The following is a 23,889-nucleotide window of genomic DNA, read 5'->3' as shown; positions in this document are numbered from 1 at the left end:
TCAGTGTTCTTACCTGCAATGCTTGAATAAGTAACAGATGATTCGTCCAAACATCAGTCTTAAATTTGGTTAAAAATGCACTCAAGTAAAAACATAGGAACATTATCAGCAAAATTTACATAAAGAATCAAAAGTTAAAGTGCTTTTTCTGCAGAGAAAAAATGGCTAATATTTAACTCAACTTTATTTATATAGCAGCTTTCATACAAACATGCAGCCCAAAGTGCTTCACATTGCAAAGTTGGAATGACACAGACACAAGACGGTGAAATACTAAAAAGCAAACCAACCAAACTAATGAAAAAGATGATTAAAATAAAATAATAGAATAAAAATAGAGTAAATGAATAAATAAAATAGAATAGAAATGAACAGGAGAGATTATTAAAAGGTAAAAAACAAATAGAGAAAACTTTTAAAAAGCCAGAGAGCATCCTAGAGAGCATTTTATAAGCGTGTCATTTGTGTCTTAATCTATAAAATAACCAGTATAGAAGTTCAGCACAGTGACTTTACTGTGAGTCCACATATTGAGTCGTCCAGCAGATGGCGCTCCAGGCCCTGTTAGTGACTCATGCGGAGGAGCAGAGCCGCGGCCCCTCCTGCGCCCAGGCGTTGTTTTCGTCTCCTGGATGATGAGGTGCGTAAAGAGGCGCCAACGCATCGCACCGGGCTGAGGAGGTGGCTGATGAGCAGACCAGACAAACAGCTCCTCTCTCCGAGACATCCGCACAAGCGTCTCAGAGCCGGAGAGATACCATGAAGGAGACGCACGGCAGATGGAGGAGTAAAGATTCACCTGCAGAGCACTGAGTGAAGACGCAGCATGGCGGGGGGTCGGAGGGGACTTGTGGCCCCTCAGAATACTTTTTTGGAGAATATTGTCAGACGGTCGAACGGTAAGGATGATTCTTAATACGACACTGAGAGATTTAAACATTTAAACTTAACCCACAGGCACACAGATCATCCACCAGCTTGTCTTAATCAAACCAATCAACTAATTAAAAATTAGAAAACAAGAAGCAAATGAGTGACAGCCTTCATCTTCATGTGCATTAAAAGTTCGTTTTCTCGTCGAGCTACGTAGCAAAAATAAAGACCCAAAAGAACATTTCCATTAATTCAATTAGTGTTATAATTTGCAGAATGACTGCATCTTCTGACAGAGCTCCAACTGGGAGTCCCTGCAGGAGTGCACGGAGAGCGAAGAAGACAGCATGTTACTACAATCATTAAATGTACCACTGATTACATAAGACCACTGGAAGTCTTAATTACCAAAAATAAAGCATCGGAAATGTCTTTGTGGATACTTTCTGCAGTCTTAATGCGAGTAAAGTACGAGCTGAATATGCTAATTAATGTGTAAAAACATTTAGACTAATGCCAGCTCAGATTATCTCAGACTAATGTCTCTGATATTATTCACCATGATTCCCCTTTAAGCTACAGATTGGTTGGAAATGAAACTATTAGGCTTTTGCTGCTTTAATGAGCATTTAATGCTTAATATTAACCAACAGAATCTGACTAAGTGTTGAACTGGAGGCCAAGCAAACCTCAAGCTGGGCCTAATTAAGACCACTGCATACATTTGAGTTTGTAATTTTGTGGATAATAACACCGCTGAAACAACATTAATGCCTAAAAGACTTTGCACCATCCTCTGATTTCCAGTAACTGCACAGACATTTCCAGTCAGATAACCTCCCAGCAGAGGGCTCTGAGGTATTTTTGTGTACCAGACCTCCCAGTTTAAACCAGTAACCGAAACATCACAGTGAGGAAAACATGTCTTTATCTCTGCTTTATTGTTTTACACGTGAATTTGGCACAAAAAGCAGGTTACCAAGACAAATAGGATTCATTGCAGCCAATTAGTGCACAGTATGCTGTTCAGGTGTGAAGACAATTACCACACCGAAAGCTGGAACTCACCGAGCTCTGATCGAGGTCTTGTATTTTTGGACATTTGGGTGTCAGTAATCCTTTGGCCTTTCTGTATTATTAGATCCAATAGGAAGTGACAGGACTGACTGGAGAGTTATGACACTGGACAGCTAGCTGTGAAACAGAACCAGCAGCGTTGTGTGTTTCTGTCATAAATCACATTCGGGCACGATATTGGATACACACCAGATAATTGGTGTGAGCTATAATGGCTTCTTTTTTTAATGGGGTTTGGTTAAAATTAGGTTTGGGTTTTTTTTCTGTAATTTGTGGCCACCTCCCCCAGAGGTACACCAAATCCGTGTGTGTGTGTGTGTGTGTGTGTGTGTGTGTGTGTGTGCGCGCACTCCTTGGGCCTCGCTGTCAGCCTGCCCCTGTAGCACATATCTGCACTAAGATGTGTTATGACAGAGGGGAACAACTTGTTCAGGAAGAGTGAATGCATCACTCCTGAGCGAGGCTGTCTTAAAATGAACAGTGTGATTATCTGGATCCCGTAAGGGTACGATCAGCGGTGTAGTGGTATTAGAAATAAGTAAAATCCAACCTTTTAAAACAAAAAAGCACATGCATACATTTTTCTTCTGACCTTGGGCGGTCCATGGATTAGTGTGCAGTAAATCTCTCCCGAGCTAGAGACAAAAGAGCCAAGGCTATAATCTGCAGGATGCCACTGAGACACTGTGGGGTGACTTGTGAGAGATACAGCGGTGGGTGGGCGGTTACAAACAATGAGCTATTGCTTTTTTAAAAAAAAAAACAAAAAAACTTTCAATGTTTAAGATTGTTCACTTCTCTGTCTCCATTTTATATTTTCAAGTTGACATCCACCCAAAATTTAACTTTAAATATAATGAAAAGCTTGCAAAAGCCTGTTTTTATGTAACGTAAACTCACCGGCCACTTTATTAGGTACCCCTTGCTAGTACCAGGTGGGACTCCCCAATGATGTGAATCTCCCGTTCCAGCACATCCCAAAGGTGCTCTATTGGACTGAGATCTGGTGACTGTGGAGGCCATTGGAGTACAGTGAACTCATTGTCATGTTTGAGATGATGTGAGCTTTGTGACATGGTGCGTTATCCTGCTGGAAGTAGCCATCAGAAGATGGGTACACTGTGGTCATAAAGGGATGGACACGGTCAGCAACAATACAAGTCAGAAGAAAATCTCCCCCACACCATTACACCAGCAGCAGCAGCCTGAACCGTTGATACAAGGCTTTCATGTTGTCTACACCACATTCTACCCCTACCATCTGAATGTGGCAGCAGAAATCCAGACTCATCAGACCAGGCAACGTTTTTCCAATCTTCTATTGTCCAGTTTTGGTGAGCCTGTGTGAACTGTAGCCTCAGTTTCCTGTTGTTAGCTGACAGGAGTGGCACCTGGTGTGGTCTTCTGCTGCTGTAGCCCATCTGCTTCAAGGTTGGACGTGTTGTTGGTTCAGAGATGGTCTTCTGCAGACCTTGACACCAACAACCACGTTGTGTTCAAAGTCACTTAAATCGTCTTGACCACGTCTACATGCCTAAATGCACTGAGTTGCTGCCACATGATTAATTGATAAGCTATTTATGTTAACCAGCAGTTGAATATGTGTACCTAATAAAGTGGCCAGAGAGTGTATTTTGCTCTACATTTTCACAGGTGCAAATAATCATGTTGATGGTGGCTCTGTGGCATTTGAGAGTAAATAATACCAATAAGCAAACATGGACAATAAGAGGGACCTGCTGCTACGACTAGGACACAAAACTAGGACATAAAATTTAGCCACTCTGCAAAATTTGGGGGTCTTGGACCATTTAAATGACACCAAGGACGCCCTGAAGTTCTCAAAATCAAGCGTTGAGGATCAGCAAAGAAAATGTCGTCAGGTGCATCAAGGCACAGTTAATCTTACTGGTGAAGCAGCTGCTAGCATGAACAGCATACCGGCGCTGCTGGTTAAAGTTGTGCGCCGTTAGAGGGTTGTGAACACTGACACATCATCACCTTTTAGTGTTGGCAAACGGTTGATCATTTACACATTCAGCAGTTAAAGAACAACTTTATCACTCACTTGATGTGTTTCTGGCAACTTGGTGAATTCAAGTCCAGTGTTCACTCTGTTTAACTCTGTTTTTGATCTCTAACACCTCCTGAGAGAAATATCTGTCTCTTGTAGCTGATAAATGTTCCAGTATGTTTACCTGCTGGTCCCCTGACTGTGTCTGTCTGCTGTTGTGAACAGGTGGAGTTTTTAGAGCTCTGTCACCATGGCTGGCACCAGGAGTTTTTCTCTCTTGGTGTTAAGAGGGAGCTTGACCAAGACGTGGGGCTGCTAAGACAGCAGTTGATTTTCAAGACTTCAGAGTTACACTTAAAGGAAATTATCGTCTCTCTCCCAACTCAGCAAATACAGATGCTTGGTCAGTGGCCTACGTAGACATAGTGGAGTAAATATGTACTTGAATTCATCTGAGAGCCAGAAACATATGGAAGTGCATTGCATTCTCAGAGAAAAAAGATGCCCTATCTCGTAATCATGAGAAATGTTAGGCCTAGGCTACAGGATGGCAGTGGGCAATGATGTCGCATATAATGTGCTTTTATCTCCTTCACAGTATGAGACACTGGGAAATGATAATGTTACTTAATGTGGATGGCACAATGTTACTGTGGTATGTCAACACTGTGCAAGCATCTCAAGGCGCTGGGATTGTTTAGACAGTTAGCCCTCCTGCAGGAGCAGATAAACCAGCACAGGATGCTTCATGGGTATAAAAGTATTTATTTCCATTTTATGTCCAGCAAGATCTTTTCTTGTAATGAAAAGATTGTAATTGCAACATAAGGTGTTATTTTTTTTCTGTTGTGAATGCAATGCTCTTCTGCACAAACATGACGTCAAATGAATGTAAGTTGCCCCAAGTGAGCTGGACGTGTCGTAGGTAAGTTAGCAACTGTATGCGAACATGTTAGCCACAACAAATAGGGCTAGCTGTTAGCTTGTTTTGGCCAATGACTGATGAGTGCAGCTCAATTAGTATCAGTCAACAGTTCAAGTTACACTTGAAGCCCTGTTCCCACCAAACACTTTCAGTATGGTACCTTAGGAACCAACAGTAACCCTTCAGACATGGTACCTAGACTCTAGCGTTTCCACCGCAAACAGTCCTCTTAAATGTGAGCGGGGTTGTTGTCACTCACTGCTCCGTCCAGCACTCACTGTATTTCCTCCTTTATCAGTCTGCACCTCGTTCATCGTCCGCAGAACGAGGCTGCACGCCGATATTTTCAGAACAAAGTAAAACAGGCTGCAGTGAGAGTCTCTCTCCACGGGATATTTAAAAATAGCAGATTTGTGCATTTAGTCCTTCTCAGGCAAGCTCAGATGGCTGTAGCCAGGAAACACGCTCCGCAACAAATGTCTGTATCATCTAAAAGAGACAATAAAAACTAAAGTAATGGTCAAAGTTGTTATTGAAATCTAAGTTGTTGATGGATTCAAGTCGTCAACTCATGCATTGAGTAACAAGTTAACGTTCCACCTTTAAAAGTCGCCGGCAGTCGGCCCAGACTACAGCTGCTGTGAGAGGCAGCAAAACATCCTTTCATTTCATAGTCATAGCCAGCCACACTTGGCTCTGAGAAAAAAGGACCGTCCGTTATTGACCAATCAGACTGCAGTGTTCATAGCTCCACCTTTTAGTACCAGATCTGTGTGCTAGGTACCCCAACAGAGGGGGCACCAAACATGGGGACGGTACAGAACGGTTCCATTGGTGCCATCCACAACTTGTCACAGTGGAAATGGAAAAAAGCGTGTCGAACTGAACTCTACTGAACTGCTCGGCAAAAACAGGGCTTTATTTTTGGGATACTTACATTTCTTTATAAATCAGCTCTTTGTTGACACGTCACTTTTTTTGTCTGACACTCAGCAGATGTTTCTCACTGTGATCTGTTAACCTTCTTTTCCTTTCAAACATTTCAGTTTGGACACTGTCACATAGACAGACAGGTACTACACAGTCTAGTTTCATGTGCTGCTTATGTTTCCTCTACAGTATCTACCTCTTTGTAACGTACCACTAAATGTTCTATACCAAATGCTGTTAATTTACAAAGCACTTCAACAAATTAGACATTATCTGAGATTATTAAAATGTAAAATGTGAAAGTTTTCACAGCAAATCCAGGGCTTAAAAATAATAACAGAGCTTTGGACTTTGTTTACTCACAAGATTCATCTGATCATTGTAAAATAACACGTTGGCATGGAACGTCTCGTGCGTCTGTCAGTGTTCTCATGCTTTCAGTTGTCATCTCAGTGTGTTTTACTTTGACATGATCAAAGACTTCTTTTGTGTGGGTGTTTTCACATGTGGTATGACAAATATGGCATTTCTGTTTGTTTTGTGTCAGGTGTTTTGAAATTATTTCTGCTCTTTCACCCCTGTGTCGTCACATTGTTGTAACCCGTGTACATAACAGGGTGGTTTGCTTTGAGGCTGCCACAGATTTTTATTTTTTGAGGTTTTATCCCCAATTATCATCACCCCTCCTGTCCCATTTACAACCATTACATTTGCTCCTTTTTGCCTTTTGCCAAAATAACATGTATAGATTTGAGATTGATTTACTGTCAAGCATTTTTATATTATGTCAAAAATAATCCTGAAAAACAATCTGTCGTTGTAAACTCTGCTTTTACAAAACCAAACACATTTTCTGCAGATTGTTTTGGATTCTTATTTGATGTAAATGTCAAATGGCAACATGCAAACGTGCAAAGGAGTAATCATGCCTTATTTGCCAATGAAGTCTTGCGTAATTGACCCTTCACTAAGCCCTGCCATTTTGTGATAGAGGAGGCCACACTATAACTAACTGCACTCCCTGAGGAAATATTATAATATTTTTGGAAAAATGAAAGAGTGATTCCAGAGAGAAGCAGACAGAGGGGTCTACAGTCTGTGTTTGAAGGATCAAACTGACTCAGCAGCAACAACAGGTTAAAAAGACAAAGATAGTTAGAAGCTAAAGCCGAACTACAGGCTACAGATCACAGTGTAGAAGTGAACCACCACATCACTGCTGATCGCCACACAAGACAATGAATATAAAGGGAGACTTTGCTGATGTTGAACCAGCTGTGTGGCATCGCAGTGTGTGCAGATGAACAGTGTTTGGCATCGCCCCTGTGCCACTGCCAGCACCCTGACCTCCGGGATCTCCAGGGGAAGTCAAACAACGTTCATCTGTGCACACTGCGATGACACAAGGCTGGTTGAATATGAGCAAAGTTTCTCCGCTTCCCTTCACTGGTTCCTGTACAGCAGGGTCGGTCTTTGTTTCACTGTTATAATCATTAAGAAGTATAATCATTAGCTAGCTAACCCTACACTCTTCAGGGTTTGATTTTGGTTTTGGAACAGGGAAGAAACGTATATCTTTTTCCAACCTCTCCAGGTAACGAGTATCATTAATACACGACGTGCCCCAGGCACAACAATTAGCTCCAAATCCACAAAACCAGCCTGAAAATGAAGGAAGTCTGAAACGACTGCATTAGAGTCAATGGATGCTATGTTATGATTGGCCAGTCTGCGTCTGAGGGCGGGACTTAGTGAAGGGTCAGTTGTCATTAAAGTCAGATTGTGATGTTTTTAAAGGTGACATTAATTTTTCACAAATCAAATGCAGGAATCAGTGGGGCGCCCCGTGCACAAAGGCTGTGTCCTTGCCGCAGCGGCCCCGGGTTCGATTCCAACCCACGGCCCTTTGCTGCATGTCACCCTCCGTCTTTCACGCTACGCTTGTTCCATCAAATAAAGGCAACAAAAGGCAAAAATTGGTGGCCTGTTTCCATGTTCAAATCATTTTCATTCTCAGCTCAATAATCGTAATGTATGTCCTCACCTTTAAAATGACCTCTATATAATTGAAGCAAACATTCTGTACGAAGCCGTTTGTTTGAAGCCCAGCAAAAATCTGCATATTCCTCCATGGCAAATGCTGCACAGCACAATCATCTCGTTTGTTTTCGATAATTCTCAGTCAAAAAAGCTGCTGAGATTAAAAAACACCAGTGTTATCCTTTAATTTGATGTATAATGACTTGAGGACTCTTGGAGTTTAAGTAATGACACTGAGTAACAGTATGTGAATCTTAATTATAAAACTGCTGAGCTTTAAAATAGAACGAAGCAAAATAGGCCATTAAAAATGTACATGCATCTCAATGATTACTTCGGGTATTAACCTTTTTTTTTTTACCATGAGTAAGTTTTGCTTGGAGGCTTTGTTAACATTTGAATATGCAAAATACGCCATATGAGAATTAATGTACTGTTTTCCATGACATTTAAAAATCGATGACTAGAGATATTAGACTGTATTTGCCAATAAGGAATACTTTATAATCACCAGCTAGAAATTGGACTTAATGATAAACACAACACTGGTTCCCCCTCAGACGCCCCTAAACGCTAACTCGGCCTGTTACACTCTCCATAAGCACACATGCACAAAAAGAAAAGAGTGTAAAGTACTGCTAACGAGCATTTCCTAACAAAAAAGTGAAGGGAGCAGTGTTTGGATGTTTACTACATAAACAAAGTATCTGTGTTTGGCCTATATTTGTGTATAAGCGCCCTGTGTGGAGTGTGTAATGGGCCGTAGACCATCACGGGCACTAATGGAAAGGCAGGATTACTCCATCTTTTTAGAGATTGGGAAAACATTACAAGACAAGTGCTCATTTTTTAAAAAAGAAATTTGTGACAGCAAAACATTTTAGCAGGAAGAGACATTAAATCAAACTCCAGACAGGTTTTGTGGCCGCGGTGAGGGGACAACCTCCATCATATCCTCACTGAACGGCCTAATATTGGCTCAGAATAACTGCTGAAGCAATCGATGTGTTTTCATTCTTCCCTTTAAATTTGTGTGGAGAATCTATAAAGTCTACAAACAATGATTTACTAGGCTCTAGACTAGACCCTTAAAATTTTATTTCAGATACACTTTTGCTCCAACATTTGCTTTGTACTTGTGTCCTGTCATTCTTTAAAAGCTGTTACTTCTTTGCAGTTTTTTTCCGTTGCACCAAATGCTTGACTTTGATTTAGATCAAATGTAATAGGCCTCAGCCTTTTCCCAACCCTAGCTATAGCTGAAGTATTTATATATTGGTGTTTTAAATATTACATGTATCAAATACTGCAGCCCTTCACCCCTTTCTTTCCCATTCACTGTCAAACAGATACCAACTTTGTCCTGGGAAACGCCCAGATAGTCGACTGGCCCATCGTCTACAGCAACGATGGCTTCTGCAAGTTGTCGGGGTACCACAGAGCAGAGGTGATGCAGAAAAGCAGCACCTGCAGGTAGGCAAGAGAGCGTCTGTGTGTCTGTAGTACACGTGTGGGGATTACAGACATCACAAGGGGTGTGCCACATCCAGTGTTGGGCTCGTTACTCTAAAAATTTAATATATTACTCCTTAGTACTTTACTTATCACCCCCTGCCAACAGTAATTCGTCACACTACTCGTTATATTACTTTTCCGTTACACCCCATAAAACTGGTATTTGCATATCTACCCAAAATAGCTAGATGTACCTGGGGGCTTTCTGTACCATGTGATTGGTATTTGCCCACGGCTCTGCCCAAAAGACAGTGAGTCACTCGTGCAGCAACATTTCATCCACCACATATCCAGTCACAAGCTTCATCGGAGTCGGCGTTACAAGTAACAAGTTACTGCCCAACACTGGCCATATCATCTCGTTCACAATAACACCAGTACCATTTTTAAAATCAAATGAAAAATTCATATCATGATACACTGGATATTTCGACTTGCTGACATACTGACGTCAAACTTCTACCCACAGCAACAACAAGCATGTCTGAAAGCGAAGTTATTACAGAGTCAGCGTTGGTTCCAACAAGAGGAGCAGCTTCAGTAGTGTGGAATAAACTGTGCCGTCCTGAATGTTTTATGAACAGCCCCGGACTTCTCAGACTCTTTTAGTGACTTACAGCTCAGAGGGAACTCCTCTGGCAGCAGCACAGCGTCTCTCCCTCTCCTCTCTCGCCGTGCCCACGCAGGAGTTGGTGTCGTCAAGAGCTTTTGTCATAAACCTTTGGTAATTTAAATCTATGTGACACTTGTAGCTAAACAGAAAACTCCATTTATGTGAATGTGTGATAGTTGTGGTATCATAACAGCCTGTCACAGGTTACAGCGTGATGATTAGAGGAGAAATGGCAGAGCATAAAGGTCCAGGTGGAAAATATATAAACAACTCAATCATTTAGGATTTTACTAAAAGAAGGAAATCACCTGTTGATTTATATAAATAGATCCCAGGGGACATATTTTGTATTTAGGAGCTGTTTAAATGTGTAATGTGTGGTAGATTTTATTTAGTTAAACTATTAATATTGTAACAGAATCTGAATCTCACTCTGAGTTCCTGTTGTTGTTCACAAACTAAAGAAATGAGAGATAATTTTTGAGTAGCGCCCACCCCTAGCCATCACATGCTAAAGAGGTAAAATACTTGTTTCATAAATGTATTCAAGTAGTTGTTTATTGCTCACAGAAACACAAGAGAGAGAGAGAGAACATGTCAGACACAGCTTTTTTGTTTACCTCGTCCAGATTACAAACTAATTTGGAAGATAATTGAATTAGTTAAACAGCATGTTGGCATATTTTGAGTTCTGATATACAAGTACAAGATGAGCCAGAGAGATTGCAAGAGCTTGTTACGGCTACAGCTATCTTGTTAATCTGGATGAGTCTCATCTCGGCCGGCAACGCTAAAATAATCATGCTGTTGCTGCAGTTATTACACAGTCAGAGAAAGATTGACTTTCTTTACAAGTTTTTTTTTTAAATGTTATACGTGCCTGCAGTAAAAAAGGATCTGTTTTAAATCCCTGCATCATATAGACATGGACTGTTGCATTGTATGTGCGATGTGGTAGAACCCATGTTTAATTGTGTTTATTTGTATTTACACCTCCTCCCACCTGTGTCCTTATTTTGAGGTAACTGGAAGAGTGACTTACTTGAAACTTATTTGTGCCAGTGTTCATGCGCTTATGTTTGTGGTTTCTCTTTGTCTCTGTCTCTTTGAACATAATTCCTTATTCATTAGCAGGGTGAGAAGAGGAGTTAACGCATTAGCAGTTTGGCAAAACATTTTTAACTAATACTTTAAAATCAAATAGTGAGATCTGCCTCTGGTTAGTGGCAATGGCTGCAGTAACGTGGTCACTGAAACTGTTGTGGTAAAGAAAGAGTCAGAGGCTGTACTTGGGCCCAGCGGTCCTTTGAGCTAAATGCTAGCATCAGCGTGCTCACAATATTAGCATCAATATGCTGATGTTTATAAGGTATAATGTTTACCCCGTTAGTCTAGTGTGTTTACATGCTAATATTTGCTAATTATTACTAAACACAAAGCACAGCTGAGGCTTATTAGATTTTGCAGGTATTAAAACCAAACTAACATTTTGATGATGCCGCTGGATAAACAGCCAGTGTTGCTGCTAAAGTTATCACAATTCATCATCTGAGGAAAATTAATATCTTTACCAGATTTTATGACAGTATATCTAGGGATGTAACGCTCCGTCGATCTTGATCAGTGTATCGATTCAGTCATAAATGATCCAGTATCATCAATGCAAAGGGAAAACATCTATCTACCTCATCATTAGGATACTCTATTATTTTGAGAGTCACCGTCAAACAGCAGGAGGCAGACGGCAAGCAACCGAGAGAAAGACAATGAGGATAACGTAATTTACTCAGGAATAAATCAGCAATCTGAAAATATTTTTCCATAACTGAGAAAAAAGGGGTCAACAGACAGAGCACACAGTGTACGTAAACAATGCTGTTACAAGATAAAACATGACGTAACGTTACCTGCCTGGCCTCATTCTGCTAGCCTCTCACTACAGCAACATTAGCAGCACTGTTTTAACAATGTTCGGCTGAAAAATCATGCATGCAGGCTGAAATTCAAACTCTACCCCCTCGCCCAAATACGCTTACCTCTAGCTCCAAACAAAATGGTCAAAAAGCCAAACTAAAGGCTCAAAACGGCAGTCCACAAACAAACAGGTGACATCATGGTAGTTACCGCCATCATTATATACAGTTTACTGAGCCAGTCAAGTGATCAACATTGCCATCCTGTCGAGCCAGGTTCCTCCACAGGGATGCTGGGCTGAGGACCAACAGTGACGGTAAGAGGAGCCCAGTTTTCTAGTCTTCAGGGGCCTTTCTTTAAACTAGACCTAGATGTGAGGAGATCCTGGATCGACTACAACTCACAATTCCCTCTGACAGAGTATCTCAGCAGAGGAAGTTAAAATCACAATATATTCTGCTATCTTTAAGCAAGACACCCATGATCATAATTAATATGATGTTTCCATAATTCAATACAGCTCAGTATATTTTTTTATCTCGTGCAAAGATAGAAACCAGATAAGACACAAATCTGTGATGTAATCAGGTTGTAACAAGTGAAACTGCTTCCACATCACTGACTGCAGCAGTCAAACTGTGGACAGTGTCCCAGGGGTGCTCTCTCCCAAACTGTTCACATAAAGGAGTAACAGGAAGTCTTTAAAATGAGTAGTTTACCTCTTCCACTGACTAATTTCTGGACTTGTGTTTATTGTGCTGGTAATAAGCGTGCCACTAAGCACTATATTAATAGGATGACATGGAAACAGTTGGTGCTGCCAGATTTGAAAACCGTGGGAGATTTCTTCTGTTGTGGGAGAAGGCGTTTGTCAAAGCCAGCACTGCGGCGGCTATTACTGATTTAGACCCTCGGGTCCCTGAGCATAAGCTTCAGAGCACTTGCCAATACAAATATTGAACAGAGTGTGTGACGACTTTTTTTTTTTAGGTTTATTTTTAGGTGACTTGATGCAGTGAAGTCTTTGTGTTTGTAAGAGGAAGGAGAACAGACCTAACTAGATAACATTTGTCTTTTTGGCTATACGTGTATATATATATATATGCAGTTGGTGTTATAAATATTAGCATAAGTTTGTGTAAATGATGATTAACTCTGCAGCAAGCTAACAAGTCTACATATACAGATTAATATAAGCAGACTTTACATTTAACATTTTAGTGTGTTGCATCTATTATTTATTTTAGGTTAAACATGTGTCTGTAAATCTGCAGAGCACCTGGTGGCTTTTACGAATGGTAATAACTTTGTGTAACTTTTCATCAAGGGTCATGAGATTAAAATTTTAATTGACTAAATACCTGCAAAACTAAACTTTTAAAAATATCGGATACAGCCTGTTTGTGGACTCCTGTTTTGAAGCCTCGAGTTTGGCATTTCAGCCATCACCATCTTGGTTTTTTTGCAGCCAGAAGTGACCAAATTTGGGGAAGAGGCTGGAGCTGTGGAGGAGCGTGGGGGGATCTGACTTAGAGGCTGACAGCCTGTCACTCAAAGCAACCTGATTATGCACTTTAATCCTTTCTAACATGTAAACGTTTGAGTTATATTAAAAATAACCCCTGTACAGTTGTCATGAAGGGGGAAATCAGCTACAGAGACCAAAACTGTTTTTGTACCAGGCTGTAAACATGTTTACTTAAGCTGTAAAGAGCATTTTAACATAGGAGTCTGTGAGGACTGACCCACTTCTGGAGCCAGTCTCAAGTGGCCATTTGATGAACAGCAGTTTTTGGCTCTTCCATGCTGGCTTCATTTTTTTTAGCCCCAGATGTTTGTGCTTGTTTCCAAGTGGCGTTATCAGCAGCTGTAGATTAAAATGCTTCTCGACACAATAGGATAGACGCTGAACCAACGAGAGCAACTAAACGTGATGTAGCACTGAGCGATGGACAAATGTAAGCAAAGCACCCAGAAACAAGGCAGAGCTTGGAAGCCAATTTTAAATAGTGCCCAAACTTGGGCGTCACATGATGAGCCAAAAAAAACACTTTTTCCCCATAGACTTACATTGTGAGAAAGAGGTTTGGGGTTACAATCTGATGTCTTGACATCACACTAGCTGCGAAATGACTTGTTTCACTGTCAGAATTTTATCCATTTAGTCCTATAAGATATTGAAACTCTAGAAAAGATGCGTGACTGAATGATTTTTTCCCTAGTCAAGTTAGCAGAGGGCTAAACCGGAAGTTGGCCAGCTCAGCCGGCAGAAGGCTCTAGTGCACTTGCTCTATATACCCATGGATGTATAAGATCTGCATCTTTTCATTATACCCAGGAAGCAGAACTTTTTTGGCTTCATGTGCCACTGAGCAACTTTCTTCGGACTGAACGAGGCCCCACCTTCAACACTATATCCAGTTCTCTCTTTACAACCATAAACAGACCACAGTGTACAGAGATGAGTTGTGATGGTGTAGCATCAATAGGTCGACGAACAACTGTTGGCACTTTTTTCGTCAGAATTTGAATGTCACTTCAACAGAAAGATCCACATCAGCCGCAGACATCTTGGTTGTTTTTGAATATGCCTCGACGTCATCGTCACGAATTTTGCGTAAAGCACAAAAGCTCCACGAGCTGTCAGTCATCGTCTCAAACACGCCCCAATATTAGATCAGCAGTTAGCTGTGATTGGCCTGACCCGAGCCAGGTCGGCTGGAAATCTGTTTGTACAGGAGGATGAGCACACGCGCCTACCAGAGCAAATGAAACATGAGCTTGCAGATTCATCTGGTTCCCAGGCTCTGGGTATCACTGCCACTTTTATAATTTTTCAAATATACATCTAAGCCTTTAATCATTTGGTCTTTTTAGCCTTTTCTCTGTCAAAAGCAATCTCCATGAGCCTGAATATGGGTCCATAAAAAAGAGTGCACATGTTTGATGTTTTTTGAGGATGACTCAAACATAAAATGTACGCTCATCTTCCCGAGTGTTTAAGTCTAATATCTGAGCCTCTTTAGCTGCAGATGTGTGTGGATCAAAGATGTTATTTCCATCTCAACTGCTCTCGCTGTGTCTCCTCAATTATGTATATGTTTCTTTTTGTTCTATACCCGATCCTGTAAACATACAGTGACAAACCTGTGGGAATTTTTCACGCATGACGAGAGTCATTTGAGGAATCGTTTTTTTCTTTGAAGCATGTCACATTCCTCCCAGCTCAGAGAGAGAGAGGATATTCATCAGTAATATTACATCAAGCACTGGTCTGAAAAGTCTCTGTAGCGTCAGGATGTAGTCTCATTAAATTTAGCCTTCCTTTTTTATTTCATAACAAACTCTGAGTTATATTTAGATCATGCTGGAACAGGCTGCTACTGAGGGTGGCAGTAACAGGCAAAGTGAGATGAATGCCTCTGCAGCGTGGTTAAATGTGCTCATGGTTGCTTGACCCATCTTCAGGTTTAATTTGTTTTTGAGAGGTACTTTGCATTTGGCCAATTAGACATCGGGCTGCATTTATCTTTTTTTATGCTTTCAGGATACATTTCAATGAGTTTTAATGTACTTTTACTCCATATTTAATACACCCTAATGCTGTGAATGTCTCCAGGGGTCTTGAGGTAGCAGTCAGGAACTGGTCTGCAGAGTTAAGGTGCAGCCTTTGATAAATGGCATCATTTTCTTTCTGGAAAAGACGCAGTGAAATTTAAGAGGAAATCATGGATAAAACAGGATACTGAAGCTCAATTAGGTTGCACAAAAAGCTCCCGTCAAACAAATTGGAGACCAGAACAAAGTACCACAGTGAGACTGGGGAATACTTGGCAACTAACACATTAAGACATTTACACATTCGAGCCCTCCGCAGCACACTCGAGTGCAAGAACGAGCACGCCTGTCGAATGTGCCGCTGCCTGTTAAATATTCAAATTGTTATTTCCCTTTCTGTCTTCCAGCTTCATGTACGGGGAGCTCACGGACAAGGACACGACGGAAAAAGTGCGACTAACGTTCGAGAATTATGAGATGAACTCGTTTGAAATACTGATGTACAAGAAGAACAGTAAGTAGCGGCGCCATATGTGAGGGAAAGAGAAAAATGTGAAGTTTCCACTCTCTTGTCATGCAAATGTATTCAGAGCTCCTGTAACATAAAGTTGAGTTCAAAGGCAGCCTAGAACATTTCTACCTCTGTAGAAATGTGCTAATTGGTTGAGAGCCAGACCAGAGAAACCTTCCCCCCAGAAAAAAATGTGGTGATGTGTTTGTTTCCACTCGCAGGTGTAACCTCTCTCTGCTTGGAAAACACGGAAAGTTTTGAAAGTCCAGAACATTTCAGTTCACACTTTCTGCTCTATTTGCACCCAGTGTCATTCCCTCTAAAATAAGCTGCAGCTGAATATATGTGTCGTTCTTTTTATACTTTCAGGGACGCCTGTTTGGTTTTTTGTGAAGATTGCTCCTATACGAAATGAACAAGAGAAGGTGGTCCTGTTTCTTTGCACGTTCAGTGACATCACAGCCTTTAAACAACCCATTGAAGACGATTCGTCCAAAGGTTAGTCGACGAATTTAATTTGTTCAACTTCATGTTTTCAAACAGGATGTAGTTCTTCAGCTGCCAACGAAAGTTCAGTCTCCTGTGTGTCATCTGTCAGTTGGCATCAGGTCATAGTGACTGTTACTTGCAATGCTAGCAGAGGCCATACAAAGACAGTACGCCACCTCACACACGAGTGAGTTAGGGCCCTGACACACCAAGCCAGAGTCCTGTACGGGTCCATTTCTGAAAACCTGCACCAGCCCATACCCATAAAGCTCAGTACCAGAACCAACCCATTACCCGACATTATGTCTAAGTCAAAGCCCCGCAACACGACCCACACCTGTGATTAAATACACTCAGGCTACAGTCACTCACTTTAAGCTGGGTTCTCCGTTCTTGAATTCCAGCGGAGGAGACGTCTCTTTCACTGGTTGCACGTGATGTCGAGATAGCGACAACATTCCCCGCAGTCACTGTCGGTTAGGAAACATTTGAGCTCCTACCACCACCATAAAACCGTAAAAGGATCCCCATCGAGTGTCTTGAACTTGATGTAGGCTGCCACCTCTTCCTCCGGCTACAGATTTTCAACCCTGGGGTCCTCCATGTCGGTTACAAATGTGACGACAGGGTCAAAGGTTCAACTCGTGTCATTGACTTTCAGAATAAAAGGAATTGCGGCTTGATAATGGTGATTTGGATGTCTAAATATGACACGCATACTGCACATCTTTCTCATTTGTTTCATTCTGAGAAATAAAAGATATATTTTATTCTCACCTGCTGCCCACCCACGTGTCGTTCAGTTTTATCCGTTTTATCCGTATTTATACATATTTGAACCCGTCTCAACACGTTTTTGAGGGGTACCTCAAACTCAAACTCAAGCTGATGGTCGGCCGTTGGTCACTGTCCAGCCGTTGCCCTAGTTTCGGCAGTGTTTCCCGCACCGTTGGCCCTCATTGTGTCTTGTCTGCTTTTTCAGCTGAAAATGAAATCACTGTGGCAGTTGAGTTCAGTGCACAATAAGAGAAACGGATGTGAGGAAATTAAACAGCTCAAGTCATGAGGAAGTGTCCTATTGATCTTCCGGTTTCTCTTTATGGATAACGAATACAGATCACCGCTGCCTGCGTCCATGAAGAGTTATTTTCTCTCACACAGGTGCAGAATGTGCAAGCTAGTTGGCCGTTGGCTGTAGTCTTGGTGGTGTGTTCGGGTGCAAATTTTTGGCCGAGACACAGGCGACAATCGGCCTTCGTCGCCACTAGTTCTTTGACGTTGGTGACATAAACACCGCCTCTCCTCTCTGGCGGACCAACCACTGCTGAGTGATGGAAAATGCATCACTAACTGTGTGCCACCTTTAATTTTTCCCGAGAATGTCACCGCAGATGCTGAGTTCATGCTGCAAGTAGGGCTTTCATCAGTGGGCCATAGGCTCTGTTTCCAATGTGTGATTTAACAGACAGTTTTTACATTAAGAGTGATTTAAAAAAGGAAAGATGTATTTACGTTCATACTTCAAATGGCCCAACAAGATCCTTTTTCTCTCCACACACCGGCAGACATGTGTTACCTAAAACTTTTCACACAGAGATGTAAAAATGAGAGCGGCAGAGGTAACATTAGCTCGCCAGCGATCACCATCCAACCCTGCGCATTGTGCATCTGCTCTGGTAAACACCCACTCAGTCAAATACGCACCCCATCATGATGGTTATCAGCACACAACACAAAAATATGACTCACTGGACCGTGTAACCGCTGAAGACAGCCAAAATAGAACATGAATTGGTGCAAGTGAGCGACTACAAACAAGCCGTAGTGGGGAAAAAAACAGGATGTGGATATGGAGTGAAATTGAGATTGTAGTTCGGCATCAACAGGTAGCGCTCTGCTGTGAAGGCTGTTGCATCAGGAAATACTTAAGCTGCAGCTCTCTGTCTTACACGGGACATGGCCTGCAGGCAACAAAAGCAAGCATGAGTTTGTGCTGCTGGAGTAGAGAGGAGAGAGTGGAGAGAGAAGCAGCAGCACACATAAGCAAAGTTAGGATTGTCTTACTGTCATCATGACTGCAATCTCTCTCTGACTTCATCCAAAGACTTTAAACCTACAGTAACAGATTTAGTGGCCACTTGAAACAGTGGAGTCCAGCTATAAAGACAAAATTGCCATATTATCTCTGTTTGATTTGGTATGGTGAACTTTCAGTAGCCTTTTTACACAACCGGCAGAGACAGAGTGAATGTGAGTCCAACATCCAGTTTAATTTCAGCTCTGTTTTTAGTCTCAACCAACTCTCGAGCGAAAACCTGGGTAGTCGCTAACTTTGTTTGTCCCAGTAGATAATGTAAAGCATTTTTTAGGGATTTTGTTCTGCAGAAAACAGCTGCGTGCTGCAGCCAAAAACAATGAGAGCAGTGAGAGTGAACTAAAACACTGAAGCTGTGTCCCAGAAAACAAAAACCTCATCTTAAAGACGCCATAAAGCTCTCAGATGCTCAAGGGAAACTGCTTTAAATAGTTTAAAGTAACCTGTGCGAGGAATAACTGTCATCGAACCTCTGGTTCTGCTGCATTGATTTTAATCCTTTTTTCAAACAATCAATGACAATATTTTCCCAGCTGGACACCTTCATCGTTAAATGTTGATATTTGGTTAATTTAGGTTGTGACATTTGGGTGACCAAAATTCAATGTCAGGGCGTCTAATGCCAACGTCAGTTTAATGTAGAATACTGACAACAGATGACGTTGATCTTCTGTTGGTTTTTTGTTGCGGTAAGTAAAAATGTCATTATCTGGGTTTTCATTACAACAAAAATCACAACATGTTCTCACTCCCAACTCGTCAAATATCGCTGTTTGTCAGTGGACTTTCACATCTACATTATGACGCTCTAGGTATCCTGGTTGTGTCTGTTGTCAAATTACACCTGTTACATGCAATGTGTCTCTTAAGAAGAAGGAAAAAGGTACACTTCATTACTTGTGTCATTACTTCATTCATCACCGAGGGGAAATTCAATTTTTTCTCCCTGTTGTTATATACACACAGGCCCGAAATGCGCACACAAGCACAAATTAGACCTATACATGCATTACTGGCACCTCTCCAGCCACCAGTCCATGCTCCATGCTTGGTCTGGACGGGGATTTGAACCGGTGGCCGTCCAGTTCCTAAACCAAGTCCCCATGGACTGAGCTAGTGCCGCCCAGTACACTTCCATTTTCACAGGAAATGTACAGTTTCTGCTCGTTAGATGCAAACAGTCTTTTTTTCTAAATGAACTCATGTCAGAAAAACAACTTGTGTTTATGTTTATTTCCGTGTGGAACAAGAGTGCGTGGTTAGGTTTAGACAAAAAAACCATCATGGTTTAGCTCAACATTCATTCAGGAAGCTGACGCGGCGATCCTGGGTCAGAGTCCATTGTTTGTTGGACCCCATCCACCACCTCTCCTGCGACCTATGGAGACTTTCAAACACCTTAAATTGCTAACAGTTGTAATTTCTTATGGATCAGGAGAAAAAAAATTCAAGTTCTTGAAACCACCAGAAAGATGGATTTAATTCAGCAGGAAGATGAGTGTAAGTGCTCCATACAAACACAAAAAGTTGTCGTAGAACAGAAACAAGGATATAAAACCTACATTTTCACAGCTCTGCAACCCAAACATGTTCTTGTTAATAGTGCTCTACAAATACAAGTAATTAACCCAATTAAACTGATTAGTTACAATCTTTAAAGTGTTTTTTTTCTTAGCATCCTTAGCAATTGTTTAATCCTAGAAACTGTATTTTTAGGACCCTGACTCTGAGTCTTTTCACAGCTCCCACAAACTCTGAAAACATGCAGTGGCCCCAGGAATTGACGCAGCAGCAGAACACATATTGAAAATCATTATGTAAAAGTTTGTGCATACTGTATGTGTTTCTGATCCGCAGGCTGGGGAAAGTTTGCCCGACTGACTCGAGCTCTGACAAGCAGTAGAGGAGTCTTACAACAGCTGCAGCCCACAGTTCACAAAGGAGAGAATGTCCACAAGCACTCCCGCTTAGCTGAGGTACGAGGGATGCACGCCATGTTTATTTCTGCTGTTGATTTGGTAAAAATAATTACTGTTTACTTTGAGAACAAACTTTGGACACTGAGAAAATGTGAGTCTTTTAGATCAGGTCATCTTCTAAGACTTACGCAGCAATTCTTCTGAGCAGGTGAGCTGTCGTCACAGTCAGAACGACATGATTTAAGTCGCAGTATTTTTGGCCTCCTGCTGCGTTTGTTTCTTTATGTTTCTGTCTGCTGAGTTTACCTGACTCACTGTTTCTCGGCAGGTCCTGCAGCTCGGCTCAGATATCCTACCTCAGTACAAACAGGAGACCCCCAAAACCCCTCCCCACATCATCCTGCACTACTGCCTCTTCAAGACCACGTGGGACTGGGTCATCCTCATCCTCACCTTCTACACCGCCATCATGGTGCCCTACAACGTCTCTTTCAAGACCAAGCAGAACAACGTGACGTGGCTGGTGGTGGACAGCATCGTGGACGTCATCTTCCTGGTGGACATCGTTTTAAACTTCCACACCACCTTCGTCGGACCCGCCGGTGAGGTCATCTCAGACCCCAAGCTGATCCGTATGAACTACCTGAAGACCTGGTTCGTTATCGACCTGCTGTCCTGCCTGCCGTATGACGTCATCAACGCCTTCGAGAATGTAGATGAGGTGAGTGCGGCGGTTCTGTTAATCCTTTAGTCACATTTGAAGCCTTTGTGGCAAACATCCACTGGTTTTAGCTTCTCAGATGTGCGGATTGGCTGCTTCTCTTTGTGTTGGTGATTGTAAACCAGATATTTTTGGGTTTTGCACTGTTGATTGGACATAACAAGCAATTTCAATATATCACAGGTTTGGGAAATTGTGACGGCCATCCTTCTGATATTTTATGCAGAATAATTGATGTGCGGTGGAAACAACGATTGGTTGATCAGATGCAAAAATAATCAGCAGCCATTTTATTCATTGATGAGTTGCTTAATTTAAGTTTTAAGATAAAAGGACAAACATTGCCTGATTCCAGCCTCAGGATTTTCAGTTTTTCTTTGTCATATATCATTGTAAATTTAATATCTTTGGGTTTTGGATTGGTCATCAAACAAAACAAGACATTTGAAGACGTCACCTTGGGCTCTATGAACGTTTGATTGGCTTTTTTGGACATTTTACTGACTTAACAGTTAATTGATTAACAGAAAAACAACAACTAGCTAGGTATGTATGTGAGTATGTGTATGTATGGAAGTGGGAATCACCAGAGGCCCCACAATACACTATTATCACAGTACTTAAAAGGAATACATCACCTGCAAAATGACTATTTGTATAGTAATTACTCACAGTGTGTAACATAGAATTTGTGAAGAAAACTTAGTTTGTCTTGCCCCAGCAGTGAAAGAAGAATCCAAAAAGGCAAATATTTGTCATAAACTACAGTAATGGGGGTCTGTGTATATCAAAACACCAAACATTTGTTTATTAACTCTCACACAGCTCATGCAGTATAATCAGGGCTGCCCCTGACCAAATTGGGGCCCTAAGCGAAATTTTATTTGGAGGCCCCCATCCCAAATGTATCATAGGTACAAAATGACCGTACAACAACTTGCCATTTAACTTGACAACCTTTACTGGCAATAACAAATATACCGTAGATACAGTAGTTTGGCTGTATGAGTCAAATAAAATAAAAAAATCAACCTGAAATAAATAAATAAATATTAAATAAAAATAACTTCAAACTGAAATAAATAAATAAACAAATCTGAGTCACAAACAGCCATCAATTACTCATCAAAACAAAGTAACTTCCACCACCTCAGCCCCCCACCCTTGATTAAACACTGAAAATAAAATAAAAGAGGGAGACAGGTTTTTCCTATTTAATCTTATTTTGTTATATTTCTCCCTCTCCCCTCTCTGGAGGCGTCCGATCTCCCTCAGCCCTCCGCCTCTCCCACCTTAATTAAACACTGAAAACAGAAATAAAATACAGAGACATTCTTTTCTATTTTCATCTTATTTAGCTATATTTCTCCCTCTCCCCTCTCTGGGAACATCCGACCTCCCATCCCCGCACATACTCCTGAGGCTCTTTTGGACGACATGTCGACAACTCTTCACCTGCTGCAGCTCTGCAAGTGCCTGCCAGCGCACCCCTCTTATTGTTCAGATGTGGAGTGCTGTCAATCATTGCAGCGACGCATGGGCGGTCAGGTCTCTTCTCTCCTTCCTCGAGCTGATTCTACGCACGCCTCACGGAAGCGCATGTGCGCATCCATTGCGCATATGCGCAAATGCGTCCCCTTGCGCAAAATGTGGCCCCCCATGGAAGATGAGGCCCTACGCACAGCGCGTGTTCTGTGTTTGGGGAGGGGCGGCCCTGAGTATAATCCAAGACCCATTTAGGGACTGTACATATGCACCATCTTTAACCACCTGGCAAAAGAGAGGTTTGGTGCTGGGTGCTACTCTTGTGCCTTTTCTGTGCCAGCTTTCAAGAGCGTGTTTGCTAAGCAACCTCGACAAGCCCGGTACCATAGCCCGTTTACCTGAAATCCTGAGTGCAGAGCTGGGGTCCGTTTCACAAAGCAGGTTTAGTGAAAACTCTGAGCCTGTTAACCCTGAAATGAGGGAAACTCTGGGTTCACTCTCAGAAAGGGAGGTAACTTAAACCAGAGAAAGCGGAGTAACTCCAGCCCGTTTCAGAAAGAGAGGTAACTGAAGCTCGGTGTCAGTTACTATGGCAACTGACTCTGTGAACCTAACCTGGTCGGGAGCAGGTTTTCTTCAATGAACCTCGAGTTTCTAGCTGTCTCCTCCCTCTTACGCCACACACACAGTTGTATGTCATCTGTCGTGACATAACCAACGTCACCAACCGTGGACGTGCACTTTCATCTACCCAGATTCTTTGTGTTGCTCTTCGTTTTTTTGCAAACGGGAGTTTTCGGTATAATATTGGAGAAGCAGAAAATATCAGTAAGGTTGTGAGAAAAGTGTCCCTAGCTCTGAAACGTCTATTAAACTCTTTTGTTGTGTTCCCTGGACATAAACCTGTGAGGGTCATCAAGGAGCAGTTCCACAGGATTGCAGGTGAATGATGTAGAAATCAGTTAAAATTTATGATTATAAATCATATTCAGTTAATGACATGGTGCTGCAACCTCAGACAGGGATTAGTCATTTTAATTTCTTTCAGGATTTCCCGGTGTGATAGGGTGCATTGATGGAACCCACATTCCCATCATTGCTCCTTCACAAAATGGAGACTATGTGAATATGAAGTCTATTCACAGCATTAATGTGCTGGTGGATTGACTGTCTCGAAATGTCAGACTGCATCACACTGCAAAAACTCAAA

The 23,889-nt window shown here is 41.8% G+C and overlaps 1 protein-coding gene across 2 annotated transcripts in view; it reads left to right on the top strand.

Moving 5' to 3' along the window:
* The first annotated feature begins 590 nt into the window (after window positions 1-590).
* kcnh1a (potassium voltage-gated channel, subfamily H (eag-related), member 1a) overlaps window positions 591-23,889 on the top strand; it is a 67,738-nt gene continuing 44,439 nt past the window's right edge. Inside the window, exons 1-7 of one of the 2 annotated variants that reach the window (XM_049600980.1) lie at window positions 864-899; window positions 4,190-4,367; window positions 9,209-9,332; window positions 15,867-15,973; window positions 16,340-16,468; window positions 20,412-20,530; window positions 20,802-21,194. In XM_049600980.1, coding sequence (XP_049456937.1) covers window positions 4,361-4,367; window positions 9,209-9,332; window positions 15,867-15,973; window positions 16,340-16,468; window positions 20,412-20,530; window positions 20,802-21,194 — 879 coding nt within the window. In that variant the 5' untranslated portion in view covers window positions 864-899; window positions 4,190-4,360. Of the gene's footprint in view, window positions 900-4,189; window positions 4,368-9,208; window positions 9,333-15,866; window positions 15,974-16,339; window positions 16,469-20,411; window positions 20,531-20,801; window positions 21,195-23,889 lie in introns of both variants that reach the window. The other variant, XM_049600979.1, reaches the window with a different exon arrangement.

Source organism: Epinephelus fuscoguttatus, linkage group LG16 (assembly GCF_011397635.1).
Source record: "Epinephelus fuscoguttatus linkage group LG16, E.fuscoguttatus.final_Chr_v1".
NCBI lineage: Eukaryota > Metazoa > Chordata > Actinopteri > Perciformes > Serranidae > Epinephelus > Epinephelus fuscoguttatus.
This window is presented reverse-complemented; position numbering and strand designations above follow the sequence as displayed.